The sequence below is a fragment of the Polyodon spathula genome, chromosome 3 (assembly GCF_017654505.1).
Source record: "Polyodon spathula isolate WHYD16114869_AA chromosome 3, ASM1765450v1, whole genome shotgun sequence".
NCBI classification, from domain to species: Eukaryota; Metazoa; Chordata; class Actinopteri; order Acipenseriformes; family Polyodontidae; genus Polyodon; species Polyodon spathula.
The window spans coordinates 5854922-5881981 of NC_054536.1; the positions used below are offsets into that span (position 1 = coordinate 5854922).

Here is a 27060-nt window from a genome sequence, read left to right on the forward strand (position 1 = left end):
TTGTACCCTGGTTTGATGGTTTAAGGGAACCTCGCTTTCTTAAGCCTGATTATTTGTCATGTGCTGCGAACTCATTTTTGTTCTTCCATGGGTATTGGAGGAATTTTTTATTTCCATTTTTTCAGTAAGTTTTTTTTTTAAAATGTCCTGAACTGTAAGTGCCTGCTGTAAAATTCTGATCTTCAGTCCCCCTGTTCAGTGTGTGGATTGCAGGTTAGACTATATATATATATATATATATATATATATATATATATATATATATATATATATATATATATATATATATATATATATATATATATACACACACACACACAGTGCCTTGCAAAAGTATTCAGACCCCTGACCAATTCTCTATTATTAATGAATTACAAATGGTACATTGAAATTTTGTTCTGTTTGATATTTTATTTTAAAACACTTAAACTCAAACTCAATTATTGTAAGGTGACATTGGTTTTATGTTGTGAAATATTTAAGAAAATTAAAAACTGAAATATTTTGCTTTCATAAGTATTCAACCCCTGTGCTGTGGAAGCTCCCAGTTTGCACCAATGAAAGAAATTGCCCTAACGAAGACACAATTACCTTACCATTGGCCTCCACCTGTGAACCATTAAAGTTGCTGTCGCATTTTCTGGATAAAAACCCCACTGTTGAAGGATCATTGGTAAGGCTGTGAATCTGAAGGAAAATGAAGACCAAAGAGCATTCTACAGAAGTTAGAGATAAAGTAATACAAATGCATAGATTAGGGAAAGGGTACAAAATAATATCCAAGTGTTTGGATATCCTAGTGAGCACAGTTGGATTAATAATCAGGAAGTGGAAGCTGCATCACACCACCCAGACACTGCCAAGAAAAGGCCATACCTCAAAACTCAGCGCTCAAACAAGGACACTTGAGAGAAGCCACAGAGAGGCCAACAATCACTTTGACGAGCTACAGAGTTCAATGGCTTGGAGTGGAGTAATGGTGCACCAGTCAACCATATCAATAGCTCTGCATAACATTGGCTTGTATGGGAGGGTGGCAAGAAAGAAGCCTTTACTCAAAAAGTACCATCTGAAAGCACGTCTGGAGTTTGCCAGAAAGCATGAGAGTGACCCAGCTGCGATGTGGGAAAAGGTTTTGTGGTCAGATGAGACCAAGATGGAGCTTTTTGGCCAAAACTCAAAGCGCTATGTATGGCGCAAACCTAACACTGCCCATGCCTCAAGACATTGAGAATCTGTGACACTATTTGAAAATTGCGGTCCACAAGTGTCGTCCAACCAACCTAAACAACCTGGAGCATATTTGCCGAGAAGAACGGGCCAAAATCACTCCGACACTGTGTGCAAAGCTGGTATATACTTACCCCAAAAGACATAAAGCTGTTATTGCAGCGAAAGGTGGTTCTACCAAATACTAATGTGTGGGGGTTGAATACTTATGCAAGCAAGATATTTCAGTTTTTTATTTTTCTTAAATATTTCCCAACATAAAACCAATGTCACCTTACCATAACTGAGTTTGTGAAGTGTTTTAAAATAAAATATCAAACAGAAAGAAATTTCAGTGTACCATTTGTAATTCATTAATAACAGAGAATTGGTCAGGGGTCTGAATACTTTTGATTCAGCATGACTTGAAGTTATCAGACTCGTATAGAGCATCAAGTCTGGATAATGAACGCAATTTGAAAAATAATATAATATATATATATATATATATGATATATATATATATATATATATATATATAGATATATATATATATATATATATATTGTTAAAGGATTATTCAGCTTATACTCGAATCTGAGCTGTACTCTAGGGATTTACAGTATCAACATGTGAAACGTTGCATTAATCTCTGGTCCTACCCTCCAATAATGCCCTCCTATATTTGTAATGCATGTGATATGCCTTTTGTAAACTTGCAGTACCAAACTCAGGATATATCAAACTGCAGATATTTGAATGACAGTCAACTGTTACTGCTTCGCTGTAAAATTCACAAGTAAAAAGTCAGTCACAGTTTCACTTAACGCAAGCTTTGTAAATGAGATATTGGGTAAATGCTCTCAAGTCGGATTGCTCCCAATTATTCTTGGTAGACTGCTGTTACAGGGTGCTATGCCAATTTCAATTTTCTGATCTTAAAGGATAGCAGCCGGCAAGTAATTTGAATCTGTCTGTGTGTACTCAGGAACTATACTATTTATATAAACTGCAAACAGTAAAAAAAAAAAAAAAAAAAAAAAAATATATATATATATATATATATATATATATATATATATATATATATATATATATAATTTGTACTGCTTTTTTCTTGTGTAAAATCACTTACATAATACAGCACATCACCAGAATTTCCACTTCACATATATACATATTTTTCAGAAGGGCACTAGAGGGCACAACTTGCATAAATATCAGAACAATGGTCTAACAGCTCCAACAACTGAAAGCACACAGTACAAGCTAAACACAGTGCCTTAGTGTGTATGCACTGCAGAGCCTCTTAGACCCAGAATATAGAACAGAACCAGACCATGTAAGTGAATGGAGTTCATTAGAAACCACTGTGGAGCTACTGCATTAAGTCTGAGCGAGCCACATTGAATGCAGATTGGTTGGCTGTTTATTTTAATACAAGTCAGACATTTCAGCTGTGTCTACTGCTTAATGCCGGCCTGCATCCAGCAAAGAAGGTAAGTTAGACATGTACATGTTATCAAGTAAACAATGACGTTCAGTCTAGGCTCATTTAAATGAAACCTGAAGCAGTACTGGTATACCAGTACAAGTTGTCGTTCCTCAGTTCAAACACATTCACTTCAATGGTTATGGCCTGTGACCTACAGCATAGGAAGTGATTAGCAAACTGGATTCTATAGTGCTGTCTTTTAAAACAAACAACAACAAAAAAAAATCTGAATATCATAAAACAAAATTAATAAAAGCAAATCACAAACCATAGTTCAACAGAAGGGTGTTCAGTAATGTTGCTAATGCTAATTATGTGTAAGTAAATTGATTTGAACATCTTGATTTATAACTCCCTTTAATGCCATGTAGGACTTGGCGTAACCTGCTGTTGAGTACTTCAAATGAGGCTGGTTTTGTTCTCTAATCCCCTGAAGGACTGCATTTATCTGATTTACAATATGAACTTGTATTTCATAACAGGTCAGTTACATTATTTGCCCACAAAAAAAACACTTTCAGAAGCAGACTGATTTTATTGTTTGGTGTTCTGGATTGGTCTGCTTGTATGCCGGATGAGCTTGAACATTCAAAGTCTTTTACAGGCGGAGAAAAAAAAGCCAACCTCCTTTTAAATTTCTTTAACCATTCTGGAAAGATTTAAGAAGCTTATTCTAGTGGTCTGTCAATAGCTACCGAGCTTGATGTTCATTAACTTACAGTAAATATATCTGTTGTTCAGCTGTGTGTTCATTCCCTGTTATTGACATGCATCCAGTACTTGTTAAGAGCTGCTTGTTGTCTTATCAAGTATCCACTGCAAAGAGGCAGATGAATTGCATCCTATATGCACCCTTTGGCTCTTGTTTTTAAAGAGAGAAATCATTCTACATGAATCATGTTTAAAAAAAACAAAATGTGAGTCATTGATTGCAGTGGCTTGAACAATACAGGACCGACCTTGTTCTCATTTCTGAGACCTTGTTACCCATCCTCAGCATTGCTGTTCAGTGTCCATTATGAACATGACTTTCAGTCAATCAATCTTTATTTTATATAGCGCCTTTCATAGTAGACCACCATCACACAGCGCTTTACAAGATAGTGAGAAACAATGCATAATACATTGTTATGCTTTAGACTTAAATTAGACTTTAATTTAAATCGCAATGCTACGAGCATCCAATTTACTTCCCTTCCTTAACAACCCCAGTGTGGAGCTGGGTGATGAGAAGTGTCACATTCCCCATGGATATCAAAGGACTGACTTGATAAACAAAGGTATATTTTTGTCTGCTGTATGAGTAGTAAGTAACTGAAAGAGTTAAAATGAAGTGCTCTTCTGGAAGTACCCGTGCACAGTATTGCTTTTGTTCATATTATTGTTTTAGAACTGTCTGCCCGCATGTCCTGTCATGTTTTTACCCTTTTTTGTTTTGTTTTTTGTAGCGATCTCATGTCTTTTCATGCACAAGTGCCTGAAGCAACTTCATAACCGTAATACACACAATTGCATGGGCCCCGAACAGAACCGTTAGTAGACATTTTGCAGCAGCGATGTAGTACTGTAAGTGAGGGTCATTATCTAGATTGTAATTGTATTTTATTAACTGTTCCTGTTTTAAAGAAAGACACAATACTGTGAAAACCACACTCAGACTAATTGGGAAAGCACTCATTTTTTTGTAACCTCAGTACACAAAGGGATGCCTGTGTGTGTTTCATGTCTTCATCTGTAGCAGTAAAACACTCAAAGTACCGATACTAAAAGAAATGTAAAACATTAAGTGACAGATGGTTCAAGTCTTTCTCAGTATGTTCAGTTGAGAAGTTTCTTTAGCGTTACTACATGTTTCATGTCTAATAAACTTGGACATCTGTGGTTTACACCAGGAATACCATACAGATTCAAACTTGCTGGCTGATACAAGACATCCCATTAAGGGCTCTTACTTGGGGCCTGAGCTCACCCTTGAAATGTGTCTATCATTAAATAATTTATTAAAACATATACTGGGGTTGGCCACAGTCTGCAATGCTATCTTATTGACAATGAACATTACTTTCTGCAGATTCTTGCTTTCTTCATTTTGTTTGACAAGATTTAAATTGGATATTTCTCAAGGAGACTATGTAGAAATCTCACTTTTAGTGTGGTCCCGATGGGATACATAGGCAGAATTGTAGTAAGATTTGTACACTGTACATGTCACAACCCACGCTTTGTTTCAATGAGAATCAAAACACACCTGGATGCAAAAGGTGATTTACATTACAATAATTTGTTCGTTGGTTATCTTCTGGAAAAAGTATATAAAGTATATAATTATGTAATAATAATTATTCAGTATATATAACAACAGGGCACATTTGTTTTACATGTATTTATACATGTAAAACATTACGTCGGACTGGGACCTAGGAGTCCTGTGAGGTTCCAATGTGATCCCCAATATGCAACTAGTTCCTTGCTTTTTGAGACCTCCAGAAAAGTGTTATTAGTAATTATCTAATTACAGTACTTTACTGTATGGCTGCTAGGTTCAACTACTGCCTTGGGCAAAACATTGGTTACATTCATCCACAAATACTCCTGGACGGTGAATTTGAGGAGCACCTTTAGAAATGAAATCCTGTGGAAATGCAACAAAGGTGACAAAGGATGTTTTGTAAAATGGTGGTCTTGCTCCTACCTGATATAGAATAACAGATAAGCAGCACAGTGGTCAGACTTGCACCGTGGTCTCTTTTGAACAGCCAGGCATGTGGGATTTTGTGTGACGCAGATGTAACAAGGCTGAGGCTGACGCGAAGCGGCAACCCCCATTCACCGCAAGCAAGCCTCTTAGCCACAATGCAAAGGAGCTGGGCTCGTTTACCACAGTGCAAAGGAGCTGGGCTCGTTTACCACAGTGCAAAGGAGCTGGGCTCGTTTACCACAGTGCAAAGGAGCTGGGCTCGGTTACCACAGTGCAAAGGAGCTGGGCTCGGTTACCACAGTGCAAAGGAGCTGGGCTCGTTTACCACAGTGCAAAGGAGCTGGGCTCGTTTACCACAGTGCAAAGGAGCTGGGCTCGTTTACCACAATGCAAAGGAGCTGGGCTCGTTTACCACAATGCAAAGGAGCTGGGCTCGTTTTTGCATTTGCGGTTTTAGAGCTTTTAACCTCATTCTCACTGACGGGACAGGACAGTATCCTTGATGGCAGTGTATCACACTCACCCAACACTTCCCCCCCCCCCCCCCCCCCCCCCCCCCCCCCCCCCCCCCCCCCCCCCCCCCCTTGGCAATCGGCTGCAGCCAATCTATCATTAAAATGTACTTTTCTCATGTTAGTGTTGTGGCTGTTAGTTTATCTTTACTGTATTTATTTTTTTCATTTAATATGCTGAAAAAATCCCCAAGGTGATAGGAGGCCCAGCTCTACATATTTTTTTATGCTGGTTTCACTAATTTGCCTTTGGTTATAAAGGTACTGCTCCAGATTGTGCTTTACATTGTATTGATGATCTGAGCTCATATATATGTATATATATATATATATTGTGCTTTTGTAATTAATACGGACCACACTGATATATATATATATATATGGGATATATATATTATATATATATATCCTTATATATAGATATATATATATTCCAAAACCTAATTTTCCTACTCTAAGGTTTTGGATTAATAAGATGAGCATCAGGGAGATAAATATTGTTTTGAAGTTTTAGTTTTTTCCTCAGTCCCATCCCTGGTTAGAGGTTTAAATTACTTTCCACTCGTTCCGTGTATATGAAATGAAAACTTGAAGGGCATATCCTTTAAAAAGTGGCAAAGTGTTGTTTTCCGCTATGCATTTTTCTAATGCTTGAAAGAATACTAATGCAGATGATGAAAGCAGGTGCAGTCCTGTGAGATTCACAGCAGCTTTAGTGTAGGGCTCGCAAAATGAGCCAATGAGTAAAGAGAGAGAGACCACCAACTTATATGAGAAGACAAGGTCAAGATATTGAATTGCAGCTTAGAAAAATATCCTTCTACCAAGCCCTTTCGGTTGTTTGTTTTTAAAGATAGATAAATAAATGCGCCAATGAAGGGTTAAACCTCAGGCCAGTAAAATAATGAACATTTTTTAAGGTTTATTTAAGGTCATCCTCTTCACAGTTCTGTATATTGGGTAAAAGGGACATACAGTGAAGTATATTGGCTAAATAAAAAAGAAAATGAATGTATATAAAATACATGTATATAAAATACACTGTAGCAATACACAATAGTAGAAATGGAATCTGATCATAATATAATATTACAACATGAGGTTTGAAGCTTTGCCAATTCTTTATTAACACAGTCCCTGTAAAATTCAAGAGAATGTTCTTAGTAAGCAGTGCAAAGAACTACTGTTTAATGATTATCTCCATATGCCACATATCATACAAATGAGTGGCTTTCACGTATAATTGCCATTAGGTGTGATTTTAATAAGTACCTCCAACCTCCAGCTCAAAGAAAACAAAACCAAGAAAAACATGCTGCTTAGAGGCTAATCAATTGCTATTCAAAGATCTTACCGGCACTCGTCCATTTAGACGGAAAATGGGTTTGTATTTCTGCCAGCCGACAATCACAATATTTAGTTGAGATGGAGCTGTCTGTCTTTAATGTTATTGGTTCCTGGTAATGAATCTTTACTAAGGCACATTTTGGCTTGTTCAAGGAAAATAAAAAATACAGTACCTGGAAGGTCGTCGTCTTCTTCTTCCAACCCTTTCTAAAATTCAGATCTATTGAGCTCATCTAGGCTAACACATATTAAATATGGAAACTTGTTATTCAAAAGGCGTGTTTGAGTCAACTGAAATATTTATTCAAACCTGTGTATAGATGGTTGAGACATGCACTGTATCTATAGTAACCACACATTGCCCCTTTGTTTGCATATTTCATAACCTTGACTAAGAAAATGGCACTAAACATTATAATAATCTGTTTCAAATACCTGGAAAGGAAGATGGGATCTTAACTACTGGATGCTGAAGATAATATAACTCATAAAATAACAGAAAACCAGGCAGCACTGCTTACATTGAAAAGCTATAGATGTCAAAGTACAAGTATGATTTTTTTTATTTTTTTGTTTATTATTTTATTATTAGTGGAATACTGGCAAGTCCATCATAATTGACTTGGTTATTGGCAAGGGCTTGCATGGATGAGAGAAACTATGTAGAACCTGATTAACAGAGAGCAGAGCTTCTGGAATATCAGAGGCCAGATGGGAATAGTTTGCAGGTTGCTGGTGTCGAACAGAACTGGTGTAACATTATGTGCAATTAACTAACTCCCAGTTTACTGTGCCAATTAAAGATGAACATGTTAATTAAGCCTGGATGACCAGAGTAGGTGTGCGTGTGTCCTGCCTGGCTTCTACCCTGATTATTGAGCCTGGATGATCAGAGAAGGTGTACGTGTGTCCTGCCTGGCTTCTACCCCAAAGCTTGCTGAAGCCCAGCAGTTTATAACTCGCTGCCATACTCTGCTAGCTCCATTCCAGAGGAGGAAGTGCAGCTTGCTGAATTAATACATTCAAATTCTGAGTTTGTGAAAACAGTTAGGAAATGTGGTCTGCTTAAAATTAAAAATATTTTTTCTTTAATCATATTGCACTACAAATCTGGATCAAAATGATTCAAATAATAAAACTAAACAATTCTTCATTTTAACATGAAGATGATGATCAGGCATTGAAATGTAAACCAGTTGAACAGCAGGTTTGAATACTAGAGTTGGTATGCAATTGTTGGAAGCAGAGCTAGGCAGTGCAGGTGATCAACAATAGATGTAAATACCATTAATAAAACACATGGGTTAGGGAGCTTTGGTTGTGTTTTTATGGTTCTGTAGCAGCTGGTCTATGAGGGCATGAATACTTTTGAAAATAGAGTTTTGTTTCTGTTCAATGTGTAAGAAATAGCAATTGAGACTGGTTAGATTGAGAGAAGAGTCCTAATGAACCATGTAACCAAATACAGACTGGGGGATACACTGTGATGCCTTCTACTTGCGTCATTAAGGATGGTTTATTTAATCAGGATTTCACATTTGATTTTAAGACTTCCCTGCATGGTCTTTGCACATTCAGACATTGTAAGTGATGCCTCATTAAATATGCATGTAATCTTCATCTACTAGCTTAAAAAGATGTATGGCTTTGTGATTAGTGTTTATATACAGTGCTCCAGAAAAAGCAAGATGCATTCAGAGACAGCATTTCAAGTTGTAGTTCCCAAATATTGTATTGAAATTAACACCCTTCAAAGGGAATTTTAATGCAAACCGGGATAGGCTGCGTGTTGCAAAAAATATACAACAGTGCAGTGCTACAGTCAATGGGAGGTACAGGATTTCCCTATTGTACACCATCCACAGCTGCTCAGTAGTTCACCCTCCATACAGCAACACAGTGTGTGATCTCTGGAAATGAACGCGTTGACAGGCGTCTGCACAAACTATTTTAAATTACTTGTTTGGCACACAAGTGACTTTGTTATGTATGTATTAATTATGGATGTACTGTACATTCAAGACCCCTTTGAAACCGAAGGTTTGTGTTTGTGATAGTTGTAGACAACATTTAAACAGATCTGCTGATCAAAGAAATAATTGGCTTTTATATATAGTTTGTCGCAACAGAATTTCAAACTTCAGCTTGACAACACCTTTAAGTTTCTGTGACCTGGCTTATGAAGTAGTTTCAGTTAGAAGTGGTCTTCGAGGCATGTTTTTTTTAATTGTTGTTATTTGAGTGCTCGTGTAGTTTGGTAGAAGAGTTATCAGATCTGAGTTGATCTGCTCTCTGCCTGTTTTAGAATGCTGTAGCAGGCAGTGAAACATGAGCTTCAGCAAACAGGGGTGTAGAAAGGCTTTCTACACGGAATTAAGTCACTTCAATTAATCCTGACGAGCAATTTGTCGTTTTTGTTCTAAACCGGGCTGTATCTTGAAGCTTTGCTCTGCACATTTATCCAGGCAGTTAGGTACAGTATCTGAACAAGAGCAGGCCATACGTAATGGAATGCCAATTAAATATAGCTGAATTACTCCTCAAAGCACTTTTCTGATTTGACACCAAGTGCTGTGGATCTAAACGTGGTTCTTATGATGTATAGTTGGTTGCTATTAGTTATACTGCTGCTATTATTTTAGTATAATAGGAATTAAAGTTAAATGTATTTATTTTATGTACATCTCCTACCATAACTTGTTACTTTGTGTGGAGACGTACACAATGAGACCTTTTTCTGTTTACATATTTTCATTTAAAAAGGATGAATTGACAGGCAATTGATTAGTTTCTCATGGTAGTCCTAATCTGATAACACATTAAGAGAGTATGTGTTGTCTCTCAAGCTGTTGGTGATTAATCTTCTCGTTCTGAAGCTCTGCCCCTATCCTAACTTGATCAGCTATAATCTGCTGTGCACTTTCTCACTGGTAGATAATGTGGCATCGGGCAGGCTCGTTGAAAGTTAATGGGAAATGTGACCCGCTGTCAAGCTGTTCGCTGTCTGCCAAGCATGGATGAGATCAAAGGCAGCCCTTGAAAGGCGAGATGTTCATTTTATTCTGAGGAAGTACAGGCACAAGATATAGTAGGTGAAGTGCAGGGGGAATCTGGGAGGAAGAGCCATGGCTTACTTTAGGACAGTACACTTTACACCTTTGCCAGGATGTTGTGAGAGATGAGGGCTGTGTAATCTCTTCGGACTAAGACAGAAGTTCACAGGCTTTGGGCTGCAGCATGTATGTCAAGCTTTGCAGACACAAAACTGAATACCACAATACAATATATTTAGTTGCTTAATATTGGAAACCTTAAGATGCTGTTTGCAACATAGCCTATTGTTATCCTATTGCCAGTTGTATATGTTCAACTGTCATGTTCATCTGGATTTCAAGCAAGGGAGTCAGCCTTTGTTGTGGGGAGTGTGTACTGTACTCCTTAGAGCGGAGGGGGACATTCTTGTGTCTGTCAGTACGTTTATCTCAGACTTTAATCAATTGATCTTAATTAAGGTCAATTCAAGCATTTAATGAACTCGTAGGAACCAAAAAGCATTTGTGAGCTGCAGCTTCTATTTGAAATGGGGGTGCACTCATGACAGGTTAACACTGCATGACAAATGTATCTCTGTACCACTTTGTAAAGCATGTGCAATATTGTTCATGAGGTGCAGTGAAGTTCAAAGCAACATGCAAGCAGCCATGTTGAGACTACTAGATCCCTTTGCTTTTAACAACACCGAAGCAAAGCTTTTGGGTGAAACCCAGATTTGACCCACACATACACAATTTGAAACAGCACATAACTGACAACATAAGAAGAAGCCATAGCTCTTTATGCACATTTAGTCACACAGTCACAGAGAAGACCCTGCATTCATCTACTGGTAAAAATGGCAAACATCTATCATGATGTCTCCTTAGAGACAAGTGAGCAAGTTACACAAAGTTACATGGGAGTCCTGAGAGGGTGCTGACATATCCTGTCAAAGTGAAATGTTGATGATTGCTGGTGTTGGCATCTGTCAGGTAGTGACAGTGAGAGTCCCTTCAGCATGTTTGTTTGTTTATCAAGACAGTTGGGATGACTATCTGACAGTGGCTGGTTAGGCAGGAATGCAGAGCCTGAGGTCCAGCTTGAGCCTTTGCTATTACAATGTTAATCACTCGGTTCCTATTGCAGCTTTCACTTGTTTCTCCTTCAGCTTCAATTGTAGTTCTCCAAATATACCTGGGAGCTTACCTGGGAACTACTAGTGCATTTACTACAACGTATTAGTTAGTATAATAAAGAGTTTGAGAGTACAATAAAATGACATACACTTAGTATTTAGCAAGCCTCTCAAATATATCTCATTGTGTATGCATTATTATAAATGTTTCTCTATTGGGACTGATGAACGCCTGTAAAGAACCTGTACAAACCCTTTCTATATGTTGTCGTTCACACAGGAAGTAACATCACCTCTCTGCTATATTACATTGTAAGACATAATGTTGAAGCAGGGTGGGAGCAACAATAAAAAAATAATTAAAGGAAAAAACCTCCCAATAACTGCCAGTTTCGTACAGCATATATAACAGTCGATTTTTAAAACCTTGTTGAAGACAGCATCCCTTCTTGGCAGGGCCGCTATTGCAGTGTTTGGCAGCAGCTTCTGTTTCAGATTTTTGAATTATTTCTGGGATTAGAGCTTCTTAATGTTTTCCTGTCAGCAGAGAAAAACATGTTTAACAAAGCACCTTTATGTAAATGGTCTGCCTGTTAGACTCTCAATAACTTCTCCAAAAGCTGTCTTCTAAGATATTTGCTTTGCGATTAGAGTTGTTTTTTCTTCTTTTTTTTCTGTAATGGATTTGAAATTAAATGTCCTTCTGTTTTTGGTTGCCTCTTCAGCTCGTGGCCGTGTACGATGAACAGGATCCTCATCACGGTGGAGATGGCACCAGTGCCAGCTCCACAGGTACTCAGAGTCCCGAGATGTTTGGCAGCGAGCTCAGCTCCAGCAACATGTCTGCCTTCCAGCCCTACCAGGTGACGAGTGAAATCGAGGTCACTCCGTCAGCCCTCAGGACAAGTAAGTGACAGCTTCATGTAGGCTCTGACTCCCATCCCGGGGAGCGCGCAATGTAGCAGCATAATGAGAACCCATGGTGGAAACACCTTGTATTATTAGGAGGGAGTCCAACTAAAATGTGTTGGTTTTTAAGAGGACAGTGGATACACTCAAAACAGTGGTTCACCTCTAGGCTTGTTTTAACTTATCTGGACTTATCTTTTATTTTAACTTCTTAGACTTAACTCCCTATTTGATTTTTAACTACCTCCTGTTAGCCTTGTCAAATCACACTACAGCAAGTCCACTGAAAAACCTTTCCCGCTCTTTTTTTTCTAGAAATCCCCAGTTGTAACCTACAAATACAATAGCTTCTCCTTGTCATTCAGTGGCTGGTATTAACCACAATGACAACGAAAGACAGTATTTTGTGCTGAAGGAGTTTTGACAGTCATAAAAGAGAAATGGGAACTGTATCATTTTAAATTAATAGGAGTTATAAAACCAGACATGTTTTTTTTGTTTGTGTTGTAATTTATTAACCAACTGGTGCTTCTACAAAAATATGTACGTAAAGGGAAATGTGAAGGACTTGGATTTGTTTTCTCTCGTGTTTTTGTTTACAAAAGGTAACCCTAACCATTCCCAAGGTGACTAGCATACATTCTCCTGACACCTGAGAATACTAGTCATGTGTACTGCATCTGAATAAGATGTTCAGGAGCTATGTCAAGAGGCGAGTGGATTTTGTACAGTGATTGGTGGCCTTTTTGAAAAACAAAGCAAAACAATAGAATTAAATCTGTCAAATGGACCTTGTTTAAAAAGGTCCTCTTAAATGACAAAGGCAACAAATTGTCGATTTTGAATTTGTTTAGATCTGCATTTTCCTTATTATATTTCTTACCAGTTTAATATCCTATCTTATGTGTTGTGTAAGATTCTCTTCTATTATTTCTTCTTAGGTCATTAACAATGCTTACTAACTGTTCCAGTGAAAATTACTTCCAAAAATAAGTCTCAGGGCTGTGGGGAAGTGAGATGTAGAAGCACAATAGAGTGGTGCTGTGCACTGAAGCTCATAGGTGAAGCACTGGAGATGGTGTAACACTGATATGCTTCCCCACAATTAGCCCTAAGGGGAATTGATAAAACTTTTTTTATTGGAATTAGTAAGTATGGCTGATAAGAACTGACAATGGAGTGATTGAAAACACCCGTAATAGGATATTAAACTGATAATAAGCTAGTTCAGTTTCAATCTCTGTGCCTTTTTCACTGCAGAGCCCAGCCCTTTCCTTTCTGTAGCTGTTCTTTTCAAGCTGAATCTTGTAACCTTTCAAATCATTATTGAATGGAATCAATAGTTTGATCATGTGTCTGCGGGTGACTTTCACAAACAAAACGCTGACGAGTTTATATTATCTCCATTATAAGATACTGACTGTAAACTGCTGTTTTTTTGGCATTTTGACTTGTCTTAATATTTGGTACACAGCTGTGTATATAATTCTGCAGACCACTACTACATTGTTTTAACCTGGCTAAGTCAATGAAGCAGACCCTACACAGTGCTGTAAAATTCATTGTTTCACTGCCACATTGATCACTGGTGATATCAATAAGAAATGCCATTACATTTAAGTTATGCCCCTGTGGATGCTTTTTCTTCATCACAAAAGCTCCCGAATGTAGTTTCTGGCTAGTTTTTTCCCATTTTGTCTGGTGACCAGTCTTTGTGCATGCAGTTTGACAAGTTCAGCAGTGTTGAGCCACATTTAAAGCAGCCTTTTATTAAAATCTGATTGTATCTATAGCTGCTACAGTATAGTTAAGTAAATAGGCAATCTTTTGCTAGCGCAAGCCTAAAATGGAAATCACATCAGTTACCCCCCTTTTGAAGTTGTGCTCTGAAGCATTGTAGTCTCAGTAATTGCTTTCTAAATTATATTTATTGCCTCGCACACGTCTAGGGAACATTCTGCTTCCTGTTGCTTTGACATGCTGATGAGGTCAGAAAGTATCCAGCAGTTCTTGGATTGGAGATGAGATGTAAAATTGGTGGAATGATTGTAGTTTGTGAGCAATTATATAGCAGGCAGTATACTTATATTTGCTAAAGATGGATTATTTAGAAAAAAAGAGATCACATTAAAACTTTTAAAAAGTTAGTGCTGTGGTTTTGTAATGAGGAATTCTCACTCTCTGAATGGTTACTCTGTTAATATACCAATGTGTCCCTGTTATTGGTCTCAAGATATAAACTGTTTTCAGGTGTAGGGAAATGTGTTTCTGAGTATATTGATGACTTGCAGAAGAGAGTTTCCAATCTGCACATGTAACTACCAGGAATGTTATGCATTTTGGTGGAATTGTGCCCATGATGACACTCTGGTGATTTACTGTAAGTGTAGTTGATGAAAAGCAAAAATATCAAGTTTGTTAGGTACCTAATCATAAATACTAAGACCCATTCACTGCATCTTTATTCATGTCTGGCTAAGTTTTTGATTCAAGACAGCTTGGCACATGCTTAGTGCTCAAGTCCTGGGGATTTCGTCTGACACTCTTCTTGACAGATTTGTAATTTTCATTAACATCCAACAGTGATTGATTGATTGATTGGTCTCCTCATAAAATTGAAAGTCACTAGACTGTCGACTAAATAACCTTAGTGTCATAAGTGCCATCAAAATTAACATGTATTGCATGCCACATTGGAAAATTAATACTGAAAAAAAAAGAAAAACTTATTTAGAAGCACTATATATGTCTATCGTACCTCACTAGCCAAGTTTGTCAGATTCAAAGCTGCCAGTGCTAAGTGTTTAGAATGATAGCCATTACAAATGGATTTAAAAGGTTGGTTTAAATACTTGCACTTGTATTAAAATGTACCATACAGGATGTCCAATTCAGCCCAAAGTGAAAATCACTAGACCAAAAGGAATCTCAACAAACTAAACATCTGATTAATATTGTAGCCATCAGTCTTATGCATTAGAAGAGTACAGTATTTATGTCTAACGGTTCTTGATTGCTGAAATGGTTCATTTAAGACCAGTACCAGTTGATTGTACTACTTGCTTCCTGGGAGTTTGTGACTTTGATAAATCAAAGTTGAAAGATTGAAAACAGTTTTCAGTGAGGATGCTGCTTGGCTTTTAGTTTAGTATATGACCCATGAAACAGACTCAAAATGAAGTATGTGGATAAGTGATTATTTTTGGTAAACATTTTGGGACATAGACAGGATGTCTTCGTTCTGTCAGTGTTCAGATAGTAAAAGGTTAAAGGTGAAATGACTCCAACCCCGCAGTTCAGTAAATCATTAAAAATCAGCCTTCAGCTGGGACTTCCTACACACAGTGAGGAATGCAAGCTGTTTGTGGGCAGTTCTCTGTCCCATAGCTTGAGGCCTCTGTTGACCTATCCTCAACCCTGCCTACCTAATCTGTACACTTGTGATTACAACATTGCTCAGTCTCTCCCACTTTTAAAACTTTCAAATACGGAAAATTCTATTTGCAGGATTGCACCATCTTTTACATTTTTTTAAAATATTTTATAAGTAAACTATTCATTCAAGTTACTGGGAAATCCTTAACCTATACATGTCAGTGTCTTATTTCCGACTCACTCTTTAACAGCCTTGCAATCCCAACCCTTTCTTTGGTATTTTTGCGATGCTGTGCCTCGTTATATGCCCAACTCTTCTACCAGCTGCAGCATGCAACGTGCCGGTTGGCAGATTGAGCCCCAGTTTGACTCATGTCAGAGACACTGCTGATTGGAAACCAGCCGTGCACAGCAGCCAGGTGCACTGAGCTCTGTTGGGGATACCCGAGCCAGAGGCACAGGTGGAAGTGACCTTTGTTAATGGGCAATTTGGCAAACAGGTTGATATGCAGATCCACAGCAGCCCAAGCATCATAGTGTGCAACCAGTTGATGCCATCTGTGTCACTTTAGCAGATAAGGATTTACCTCAGAGTAGGTGCCACCTACTTATTTGACACAAAGTACTATTAAATATATTGCATCATTCTTGCATGCTAGTGGAAGGTGCAGTAAAGGACTAATGTCACATTTCTCCCTGAAGTTCCACAAGATGTAACAAAGAAAAAAATAATAATAATAACATCTCTGACCAGATATCCAAAAGATGTTAACTAGATTTAGGGTTTAAAACATTAGAAACTAAAATACTTAAACACATTATTGTTACAATAGACTGTACATTTAGGAGAGGTTGAGATTCCTTTACCAAGACTCACATCATTTCAGCATTTACCTGGCTGTTAGATTTCCCTCCCTATATACAGAAAGGTGTTAATCTCATGCTACTTTTTGTATGTTGTCATATCTTCTTGAGTTCTTGATGGCCTAGTGGGTTAACCTTGTACAATTTAGGTTAGTAGTCAAATGTTACTTTCTGAATAATTGTACAGGATGAGCAAGAAACAGTGTGACTGATACCACTAGACCATGAAAGCATCCATTAAAAGGTTATTAATGGAGTCTCTAGCTTAATCGGGAGTAGAATTATAGTCAAAATCAGTGTGAGCTAAATGGGCAGTCAATCAGCAAAGTTGTCAAGGACCATAACTGGGGAATGGTTAGTGCTAGGAGTGTGATATATCCTCTCTGAGGGACTCATAAGTTGTGCAAAATGCTGCTGCCAGGATTTTAACTAAAACATGAAAGTATGACTATATTACCGGTATTGGCAGCCCTGTGCTGGCTTTCAGTTCAGTTCCAGGCTGATTTTAAGCTGCTGCTCATAACCTACAAAGCCTACATGATCTGGCTCCCTCTTACCTGAATGATCTTCTAATTCCATATGTTCCTATACGGCCTCTCCGATCCCAGGATGCCAGGCTGCTCACTCTTCCCAACATTTATAAAACTAGTACTGGTGTCAGAGCTTTCAGTTACAGGGCCCCTAAGGAACGATTTGCTTATTTCTGTAAGGGAAGCACCAACGGTTGCAGCTTTTAAAATAAGACTGAAGACACATTTTCATAATCTATTTTTTTTTTTATCTTAAAATGATTGTTTTCTTTTATCGTCAAAAAAATAGGATATTTGGAAATTGGCAGGGATGGGGTTAAATTCCCCTACCTGCCTGGGTTCATTGTGTTCAGGTGGCTGGGGTTGATTAGATGATTAGTTTAATTAACGATCAATCAGCGCCCAGCCACCTGACATAAAAGGAGGCCTCTGCTTCTCATTTGGGAAGAGGGAGCTGAAGAAGCAGGTTGGTGTTTTGTTTGTATGTTTGAAAGTTTGAATCCAGTGAAGGCATTGCCCAGCCTGGAAATTGTTATTTTTTGCTTTTTGTCTTGCTTTATTTGTGTTTTAAATCCTTTTGTTTTGGCCCTTGTGCCCTTTCATTTTTGTGTTTATTTATAATAAAATAGTTATTTTTTTGAACTACAAACTGTCTCTGGGCCTCTATCCACTTGCCAGCCTGCCACACTTGGCAACAAAGGAAAGGAACTATTCACACCCAGTTCATGCGCATCCTCCCTACAACACCACAACATAAAATATCTATCACAATACATATGAAGGTCCTGCTGGGCTACTCTTGTATATTGTGCAAGAGCACACACTTTATTTTTTCAATCAATATTGTATCTATTGGAAATGCTCTCTGAAACTATCTTATCAGTCATGGAAACCGAAAGTAAGCCAGGGACCTCCATTCCTGCCAACTCAAACCCGATAGTCCGATGTTACCAAGATACTGAACCCTGGAGACTGGGCCCAAGCTGGGAAGTCTCTGGTTCCACTTATTGGGTGACATACCAGTAGCTGTTGTTTTGAAGTGCGATTAAACTAACTAGTCCCATCCAACTTTCTCTCTATTAAGCTGAGGGAACATTAAGCCACTTTTTCAGGAACTGTGGCTTGAACCCTGGTTCCAGAAGGCCTGGATAACTAGTACAATGTAAACATTGATTATGAAGCATGCTTTTGAAATGCGCTGCATTACAACTGGAGATCTCAGCCTCTAATCACTCCTGATTAAACCAAGTGCATGAAAAGCTTTTTATAACCAAGCTTGTTTTGCACAGACTGAAAGGACTGCAAAGTTCTCCTGACCAGTTTTGCAAAATTACACGAAGCACTGAAACATGCATACATTTGTCTTTGTGAATTGCTGTGCATGTATTTAATCAAGAGTGTTCATATTGCTCACTTCTGGTAAAGGGCAATATTCATTAACTGTCAGCGTGCACATGTGGGTGAGCATGTGTGTAGCTATACACTTAGTACCAGGGCTACAGCAGGGGTGTCCACCTCCAGTCCTCGAGGGCCGCAGTGTCGTTTGGTTTTCATTCCAACTTAAGCTCTCAATTAGCTTAATTAAATTATTTATTCAATTGGACACATTTAATCTTTTTTCAAGGTCTTTCTTTAACAGATTTTGCAGCCTTCCCCACAAATTTACTTTGTTAAAAGCGTAGGAACTCTACTCCTGAAAGCAGCCTTCAGCAATGTTTTCACGGTTCACATTTTATGATGTTTAGGGTTGCTCAATAGTGCTGTGCCTTCCTGTTCAAAGTAACAGGAATGTATTGGAAATGCAACCATTAACTTCCCAGTGATGAGCAGAGCAATTGTACAGTAGCTTATATACGGTAGGGAATTGATTAAGTTACTGCATGTCCTAATGCATTTGAGTACCGGTATTCAGTGACCATTTTGATTAATATTTCCATTTTTAACATTTAGACTGGTCTCTCTGGTGACTGGAATACAGGCTACTTCATCAAAATAAACATCAGTGTGTTTTTTTTTTTTTATTCAATTTATTATATGTCTTGCCATTAGAGACCAAAATAAATGAACTCTGAACCAGTCTTAAAGACCAAGCCATTATTTTGTGGCAAATCCCAATGATTTAAAATGTACATATTTACATATTACTGTCTTCCTTCAAGCATCATAGTATATAGCATTATTCAGGTAGACTAGACCTGACAGTTCAATAGCCCATTTCTGTCCAGAGTATATAAAAAGGTCTTCCCCATTTATATTGCCAGAGCCTTTTCACTCTTGGCAGATTGGTGCTTCTTATCTTTAGAGATAAATAAAGAAGCTCTTTGTGATGGTGGTCCACTATGAAAGACGCTATATAAAAATAATATAAACTAACTCATTTTTAAAAAACTATAAATATAGAAAGCGGGCAATTCGCTTATATACGCTCAGTCCCACCACCCCCGATATTTATTCTTTACGGGGGGGGGGGGGGGTAAGTTGTAGGTTTTGTTTAACAAGCTGAAGGGAAAAACAGGAAATAAAAAGCAAGAACAGCAGCCACAGTCAACTTCAAATTCTGTTGAATGTGTTTTATACATACATACATACATCCATACATACATACATCATTAAAAAAAAAAAAAGTGATAAACCAAAGCACATGTGCCATATGTGAGCAGAAATTATCAACAACATGTTTTTTAAATAAAATATTACATTTCAATATTTTGACTATTTACATCTTGTCTGTGTTTTATAAGATGCAATGTTCTTTATTCCTGCATGCGTAATGAATTGGCATTTCAAGCTATTGAATTGACTGGTAATAGCTCCCTTGCTGAGTTGGGGGGTGTTTCTTTTTCAGGGGTGGGGTTTAAGGATATTGGGGTCAGTTCACAGTTTATTTGACCATCCACTCAGTGCTTCTTCAGGTGATTCTGGCAGGTTTTAGCAGGAAAGTTCAGAGGCCAGCTTTTAAAAGCAGGCTTTGACAGGTGAAAACTGTTCAGATCTCCTCGGTGTGCACTGGCGTGGAATCGGTGGGGAATGTTCTTATTCTTCATCCTGTTTTACCAGATCCATTGCAGCTCACTCTCCTTTCACAAAAAAAAAAATCCTGACAAGTCACAGCCAGGCAGGCAGGTCTCCTTTGTGGAATAGACGTGTCAGTTGCTCAGCCTGTAGTGCCGTGGATGCATAGCTAAAAGCTAAGATGTTTCAGATGGGTAAAAACTACTTTGCCCCCAGGGGAGTGGGGGCTGTTAGACATGCATTTGAAGCTCAGCTCTGCAGAGTCCTAGAAGGATTCAAAAGGGTCGGTTGCTGAAGATTGAGTACAATAGGTTTGAAACAATGCCCTGTCTCTCTTTCTTGTAAATGTAATATAACCCACTGTCTGCTGTTTTCACTTGGAGACTTATAAACTCAGTGCTGATTTGCTGTTTTCAGTGACTATTCTGGTGAGATAAGCAGTTCTCTAAAACATTCTCATGTTATCTTTTATTAAAATCACTACTGTTCCAAAAATCTTTAGCTTCTTCACTTGTTCATGTTAATTCAGGCACGTATCTTTCAGGCACTGGTACTTTTTTTCTGAGCGGTGAAAATGATACAGCTTGCAAATGCTGAACAGTATTATTTATTTATTTATTTATTTATTTATTTATTCATCCATTCTACCCATTGAGACCAAGGCCTCATTTACAAGACTGACCAGAAACACACAGCAGTAATTTCACATCCCTAAAAACAACATCCCTGTGAAAGACTATCTCATGATGCATTCAATCTGGGATCAGAAACATTTACCCATATTCATTCTTGGAACATACTCATTAAATTAATGTAATATTAGTCATACAAAAAATGTTCCTGTTCCGTGAATTGAATGACAAGTGTACTTTTAACTATATATTGTAGGACGCTACTTCTAATAAAAGGACTTGGTTATATTTTTACAACTCAAATGGCGAATCGCCGAACAACTAAACTATTGCTGCTCCTGTTCGCACAATTAGTTGGCTCACTGCTGGTTCTGTTCAAACTTGAAGATTGTATTAAAACATGGCTAGGCAAAGTTCAGCATGCAGCTACCGACACCAGCACTTCACCAAACCTGATCCACAAGCAGATAAAAACATCAAGCATACATGGAATGTCTAGAAACAAAAATGTTGTCCCTCTTCCTTAATCATGTGATCTCATACCTTTTTGTTTACAAATAAACTCCTGCTTATTCTTGCATTACCTCATTTGACGCTGGGTAAGGTAATCCAAGATTAGGGCTGATCAGGGTGTTCTAAGATCAGTGGAGGAAGCAGCAGCAGTGTCTCATGTACAGTACTGTCTTTGAAATATCTGCAAACTACAAATTGAAGTATGAAACGCAAGCAAAGAACTAAAAGCAGCCAGTGATAATGTTACTAAATTAAAAACCTTAGTAAGCCCTTTTTGAACACAGCAAAACGGGTGCGAAGCAGTCACAAGCTGGTTTCTAGTAGGAATTTTTTTAACATTTTTTACTCACACGTGTGTGTGTGTGTGTGTGTGTGTGTTTTTTGTTTGTTTTGGGTTTTTTGTGTTTTGCTTTTGTTCACTTAATATTTCCTGCACTGATCCTCTCTACTTGTACAGCTTTTGCAAAGCTCAGACAAAGCTCTCACAATTATTGATCTCCCTGCCCTAGCCTTGTAGTAATTTAAGGAAACCATTTTGAAAACCTCTCATAAATGTTTTTAAGTGGTTTTCCATATCCCCCTCTGGCCTCTTCCACTCTGAGGGGGTCAAAGGCTTTTTATATTTTTTTGAAAACATGTGTGATTCCAAATTATAGAATTCTAAAAATAGGGTGGCTTAGAAAATGGCTGCTAGGTTTCCTCCCCTTTGGTTTGCAAGTTGTTTCCCAAAGGCACTGCTGGCACCAGTTGAGACTGCTGGTCACTTAGTCATTTTTTGAATTTCATTAATATGCTGTTTGCATTTGTGTTAACGCTCTTTAAAATTCCCGAAGAGTTTCCCCCTGGTATGACTTTCAGCATTAGAGCAAAGAAAAAACATCACAGTAATTAAGCATTCAAGTCTTTGTATCAAACACTCTTAGAAGGAGGCTTCAAGACACAGAAAGAAATCAATGTTTACAGTGTGGCGAGGCAGAGAATTAGAAGAGGACAGTGCTTTAGAGTTTACTCTCTGTTCTATTCACTCTTCTAAATGCATTTCGCCACCACATGATCGGTCACATGGGTGAGGTCCTGTACGTTTGTCAGCTCACTTTTTATTATTCAGGAGCCCCTTTAGGGTTTATTTTTCTTTTTCCAAATTGACTTGATTTTATAATCAAATGTGGGACACAGCAGGGCAAAAAACTTGATGTGCACTGTTGGCAACATCTTGTATTCAGGTGCTGTCTTCCCCAACAGTTTACAACAAACTCAAGCTGGTACAGCTGAAATCCCTGTAATACATTTGCTGCACAGGAAGGAATATTGAAGCACCAATGGAGATGAGCGGTGAAACCTGCTTAATGTCACTGCTGTTAATCTCACAATGCATATTATCACTCCATTGAAATGTTCCAGTCAGAATGTAATGGGAGTTAATGGAAACAAGCTCCTGATAATAATATTACTGATGTTATTATCACACAATGCTTAATATCAATAAAATCTATCGGCCATCTATCAGCCAGCTGGTTTTCACCCCACATAATGTCATTTCAAACTGCGTCTGAAACAAAGATTTAGACATCACCACAAAGGCCGAAATAATTGCTTTACCAGAGAAAGGAGAGGGAAAAAATAAAACCTGACACATTTTATTTGCTTTGGGGGAAAATGTATTATCTTGCTTCTCTTTCTCGCCCAAGACTGATTCATTCACCCTACCCCTAACCCCTACCACTACCTACTTATTAAGAATACTGCATTCTATAAACATGCAGTAGTACTGTATAAGGCCTGCAAAAAATATGCAGCATTAAAATAGACCCCTGGCTGATTCATACTGATGCCCTCTATTTCAAGGCAGAGCTCAACAGTTACCATTGAAAGTACATTAATGCAGGTTTGTGATTTGTTGGTATTCCAGAAAGTATTTAGAAAAAACAAAACAAAGAACGCAAATTCCAAACAGTTCATACCAGTTTCGATTAACCTGCAGCCTTGCTTCAATGTTTATGTTTAGTTTATACTCTGGTATCTCCACCTTCCAGCACCCCAGACTCTGATAACAAATTAACAGCTAAACACATTTTCTTCAGGTAAAGAAAGCTGAAACATCTGACCTTTTTATATTTGTGCTGATGGAGATATGCAGCATGCTTGTCATTCTAATCCCCAGTGAAGATGACCAAGTAATCCTTTTAGGGCTTTTTGTAATGTCTGTGCCTCGTGGACTGCCTGAGATCGATGTTCTGGTGGCTGTTTTTTTAATGTAATTTTTCCTTTCCAAAAAAGAGTGAGATTGCAATTTGTCTAAAGTGGTTCTCTAGTTATTAAAGGCAGGCCTACTTTCCCCTACCAGGCTAATCAAATAATGCTGTCTTTGCTCCAATTTCTGTATTCTTCTGAAACATCTAACATTTGAATTGTAACAGGAGTTAGAAAGTTATTAGCTTTCACAAGAACATATGGTGTAATTTATCAGTCTACACAGAAATGAACCGCCTTAGAAATGTTGGCAAGGACATAACTAACTTGTGGGAAATAATTGGTGTGTTTGTGTGTATACACCTCTTAAAAACCGTATCCTGTACATGTTTTGGTTCCCATGTTATACAGATGGATTGGATTTGTTTCTCAAAGCCTCCTTATTCACACACCCCCCTCTTCCCCACACTGTCCAAGTGCATCCGTTATGTATTTTAAGATTCCCCAGAGCCTTATTCCCACATTCCTGGATGAATGAATTCCAAATGGAACTGCTGTGACGATCTATGAAATCCCATGCGTCTTGCAAGCCTAGGAAACGCATTCATTCTTCTCCAGCACTTACTGACACCCCAAAGACTGACACAAGTAGTGATTTAGGTACATTGAAACCAAAGGATGTTTTAAAGTCAGAGTGAATTAACAAGCCGATTGTGTGGTCTTTTAAAAAAATATCTATTTCCTTAGTCAGATATGCAAAAATGTGAATATTAATAAGTACAAATACACAATTATATAAATGGATTACATTCTAGTTGCAATTACGTGACCCACTGGGAGTGGATAACTGGTAAATGTGTTTATTATATTGCACTGTATTATAATTAATAACGCTAAAGCCAGTGTGACAATGTAATAATTCACACAGTTTCCAGGGGCACATTGTAAGGTGGTTCTTTGTCGAATTTAATAAGAGGGCTGAGTTCCAATGAAACAACTTCTACTGCTCCTTGTAATGTCAGCATTGACTTTCTGCACATCATTTTTCCCCATTTGGAAGGACTGCATCAAAGAGGCCCATATTGACCATGACAGAGCTGTACAAATTCATGAAAGCAAAGACTTGTCTGAAGGAATGTGTTGGTTGTAAGGGTAGATTTATAGATTGTGAACCGTTCAAACAGCTGCTGCATATACAGCAGCTTTGTTGAACATCAGAGGGAGTTAGATACGGAACAGCAACTTTGAGACTCAACTGTTTATCAAGAAAGATGCATTAAACTATTGTGGAACACCAATAAAATGTAGTTATGAGTTTGTGGTATGGGGGTAATCAAAGCACCTTTTGCATGTAGGACAAGAGTGTGAACAGCATGGAATGTGTGTTGTGCTTGCAAGTGTTAAAAGGTGCTGTTGCTCTGAACAATCAAATGGATATCATTTGAAGTTTTATGTCAATATGGGCTTTTTGTAAAGATAGCAGCACTAGTGGAGTGCCATTATTATTTTGAATATTACGAGTAGATTATATTATTACCCTGCAACAAGTGCAATTTCATAATGTATCTGTTATGTATGAAATACAAATCTCTATACAGTACCTGTTGAGGAAACCAGAATAAAATCTTCTAATGAGATTGATTGGTTTGTTTAGTCTCAAATCAGAAAATTTAGGTTTTGGCGCAACTGCATACGTGGGTACTCTTATTTTAAAGTATTTTATTTGTTGTTGTCAAACAGTGCTTTAGACTCTTACTTTCCTTGGGGCTACTTGAAGCTGACCATTTAGGTGAGCTGTCTCATTTCTTATGATTACAGTAGTTCACAGTTGCTATAGAGACATCAGTTGAAGGGTCACAATGTCACATGGTCAGTGTCTGGTCTGTGCAGGGTTGTCAGCATTGCCCTCTAAAACTTGAGTCCACCATCTGGCAGATGATAACAGAAATGCAGAGACTGGATGTTTTGGTCTACCATGGCCAAATGTTTTGCATCACCCTATAGAATTAACTTATTTTACTTCATAAAGTTGAATGAAACCTGTTGAAGAATGTTATGTTAACATATTGAATGACATACCGCTTTGTAGTTTTCCATATACTTAATGTAAAACCTGACACAAATTGAAACATGCAACATTTTTAAATCAAACATGATATACTGGACAACTATTATGGCTTCCAGTAGATTTTTGCAATGATTTTGCTGTTTCTTTGATTCCATAATGTTAAATAAAACATCTAAATTATGTTCATTTAGGTTTTTTTTTTTTTTTTTAATTATATCTGTCTTAAAATTCTAGGTGATGCAATACTTTGAGTAATCTTGGTAAATGAGTGACACATGATTGTTTTAAAGAAATGTAATTTTCCCTTTCTCCCCCTGCTTTCTACTCTTGTAGATATGCCGCTGCATGTCCGGCGCAGCAGTGACCCAGCGCTTGTTGCCTTGTCCACATCCCCTTTCAATGAAACACATTTCACAGTGGAAGAGCCTTCTCGCAAAAACCCTACCCGGTGGTCTACAACGGCAGGCTTTTCAAAACCAAATACAGGGGCTGGGACTCATAGCCTTGAAAGGAAGGTATGTTTTCATTTCAGTGACAGTTACTAATGCAAGTGTACTGAGATGCTAATACATGAGCACTTGCTGTAGTAGCTGGGACTTCATCCCTTGCCATTGCCTGCTGTATGTTCTGAGATTTGAGGATTTTTCATGAAACTGCAAGAGTAATGGTAATAGAGACATGAAATTCATCGTGCTTCATTTCCTCTGACCCTTGACCCCCTCAGCAAGATGTGTGTTCTTATTCAGCATCTCCATGAGGGGAGCTTTTATGTACTTGTCCATTTACTGCTGTTGCCGCTGCTTCTGTTTCAACTTCTAATATCTTATTAACCTAGATGCCAACTTTTATAATTTCACAGTCCTAGAAACTCATTGGGCTAACACTTTGAGGTATTGGCCTCTTACTGGGTACACAACAGTATTATGTCGGCTTGCATGTCTGTGATTTTACAAAGCTGCCAAATCTTTCTATCACTTATATGTTGATGACCGTGACATTGACCTTGGCCCTAATATGGTTGCCATATTTCTGGTCTATAGAGGCATAGCAGAGGTGCACGGATGTATTCTATGATTCTCATTTAAGTTTCATTACCGTTTATCTGTCACATTGTTTCAACCTCTGGCCATATCAGTGACTGAACCATACGCTTTGACAGTCTGTCTTTACAGTAGATACAGTTATTATTATTATTATTATTATTATTATTATTATTATTATTATTATTATTATTATTATTATTATTGCCAAAATCTATTACCACTGTTTTTCAATCAAAATGAACTGCTTCCAGGACTCTTCTATGGGTGGTGCCATTCCTTTTACATTATGCTCCATGGATAATATGTTGTATTTGTAGTTTTATCCATTAAAAAGACAATAAAGTAGGAACAAAGGCAGCAAAATAGGAATCTGTGTATACAGTGCATGCTTTTCTAAATCAGGACGGGAGTCTAGAGCTTCTGCACTGGAGATTCAGCCAATGCAACAAGATGAAAAGCTTCTCTTTTTTTATATAAAAAAAAAATAGAATA

The 27060-nt window shown here is 37.9% G+C and overlaps 1 protein-coding gene across 7 annotated transcripts in view; it reads left to right on the plus strand.

Annotated features, from left to right (window-relative positions):
• Positions 1-27060, plus strand: part of LOC121311053 (partitioning defective 3 homolog) — a 358770-nt gene that overhangs the window by 121852 nt on the left and 209858 nt on the right. For all 7 annotated transcript variants that reach the window (XM_041243850.1, XM_041243852.1, XM_041243853.1 and 4 more), the window contains exons 3-4: positions 12158-12338; positions 25859-26040. In XM_041243850.1, coding sequence (XP_041099784.1) covers positions 12158-12338; positions 25859-26040 — 363 coding nt within the window. The remainder of the gene's footprint in view (positions 1-12157; positions 12339-25858; positions 26041-27060) is intronic.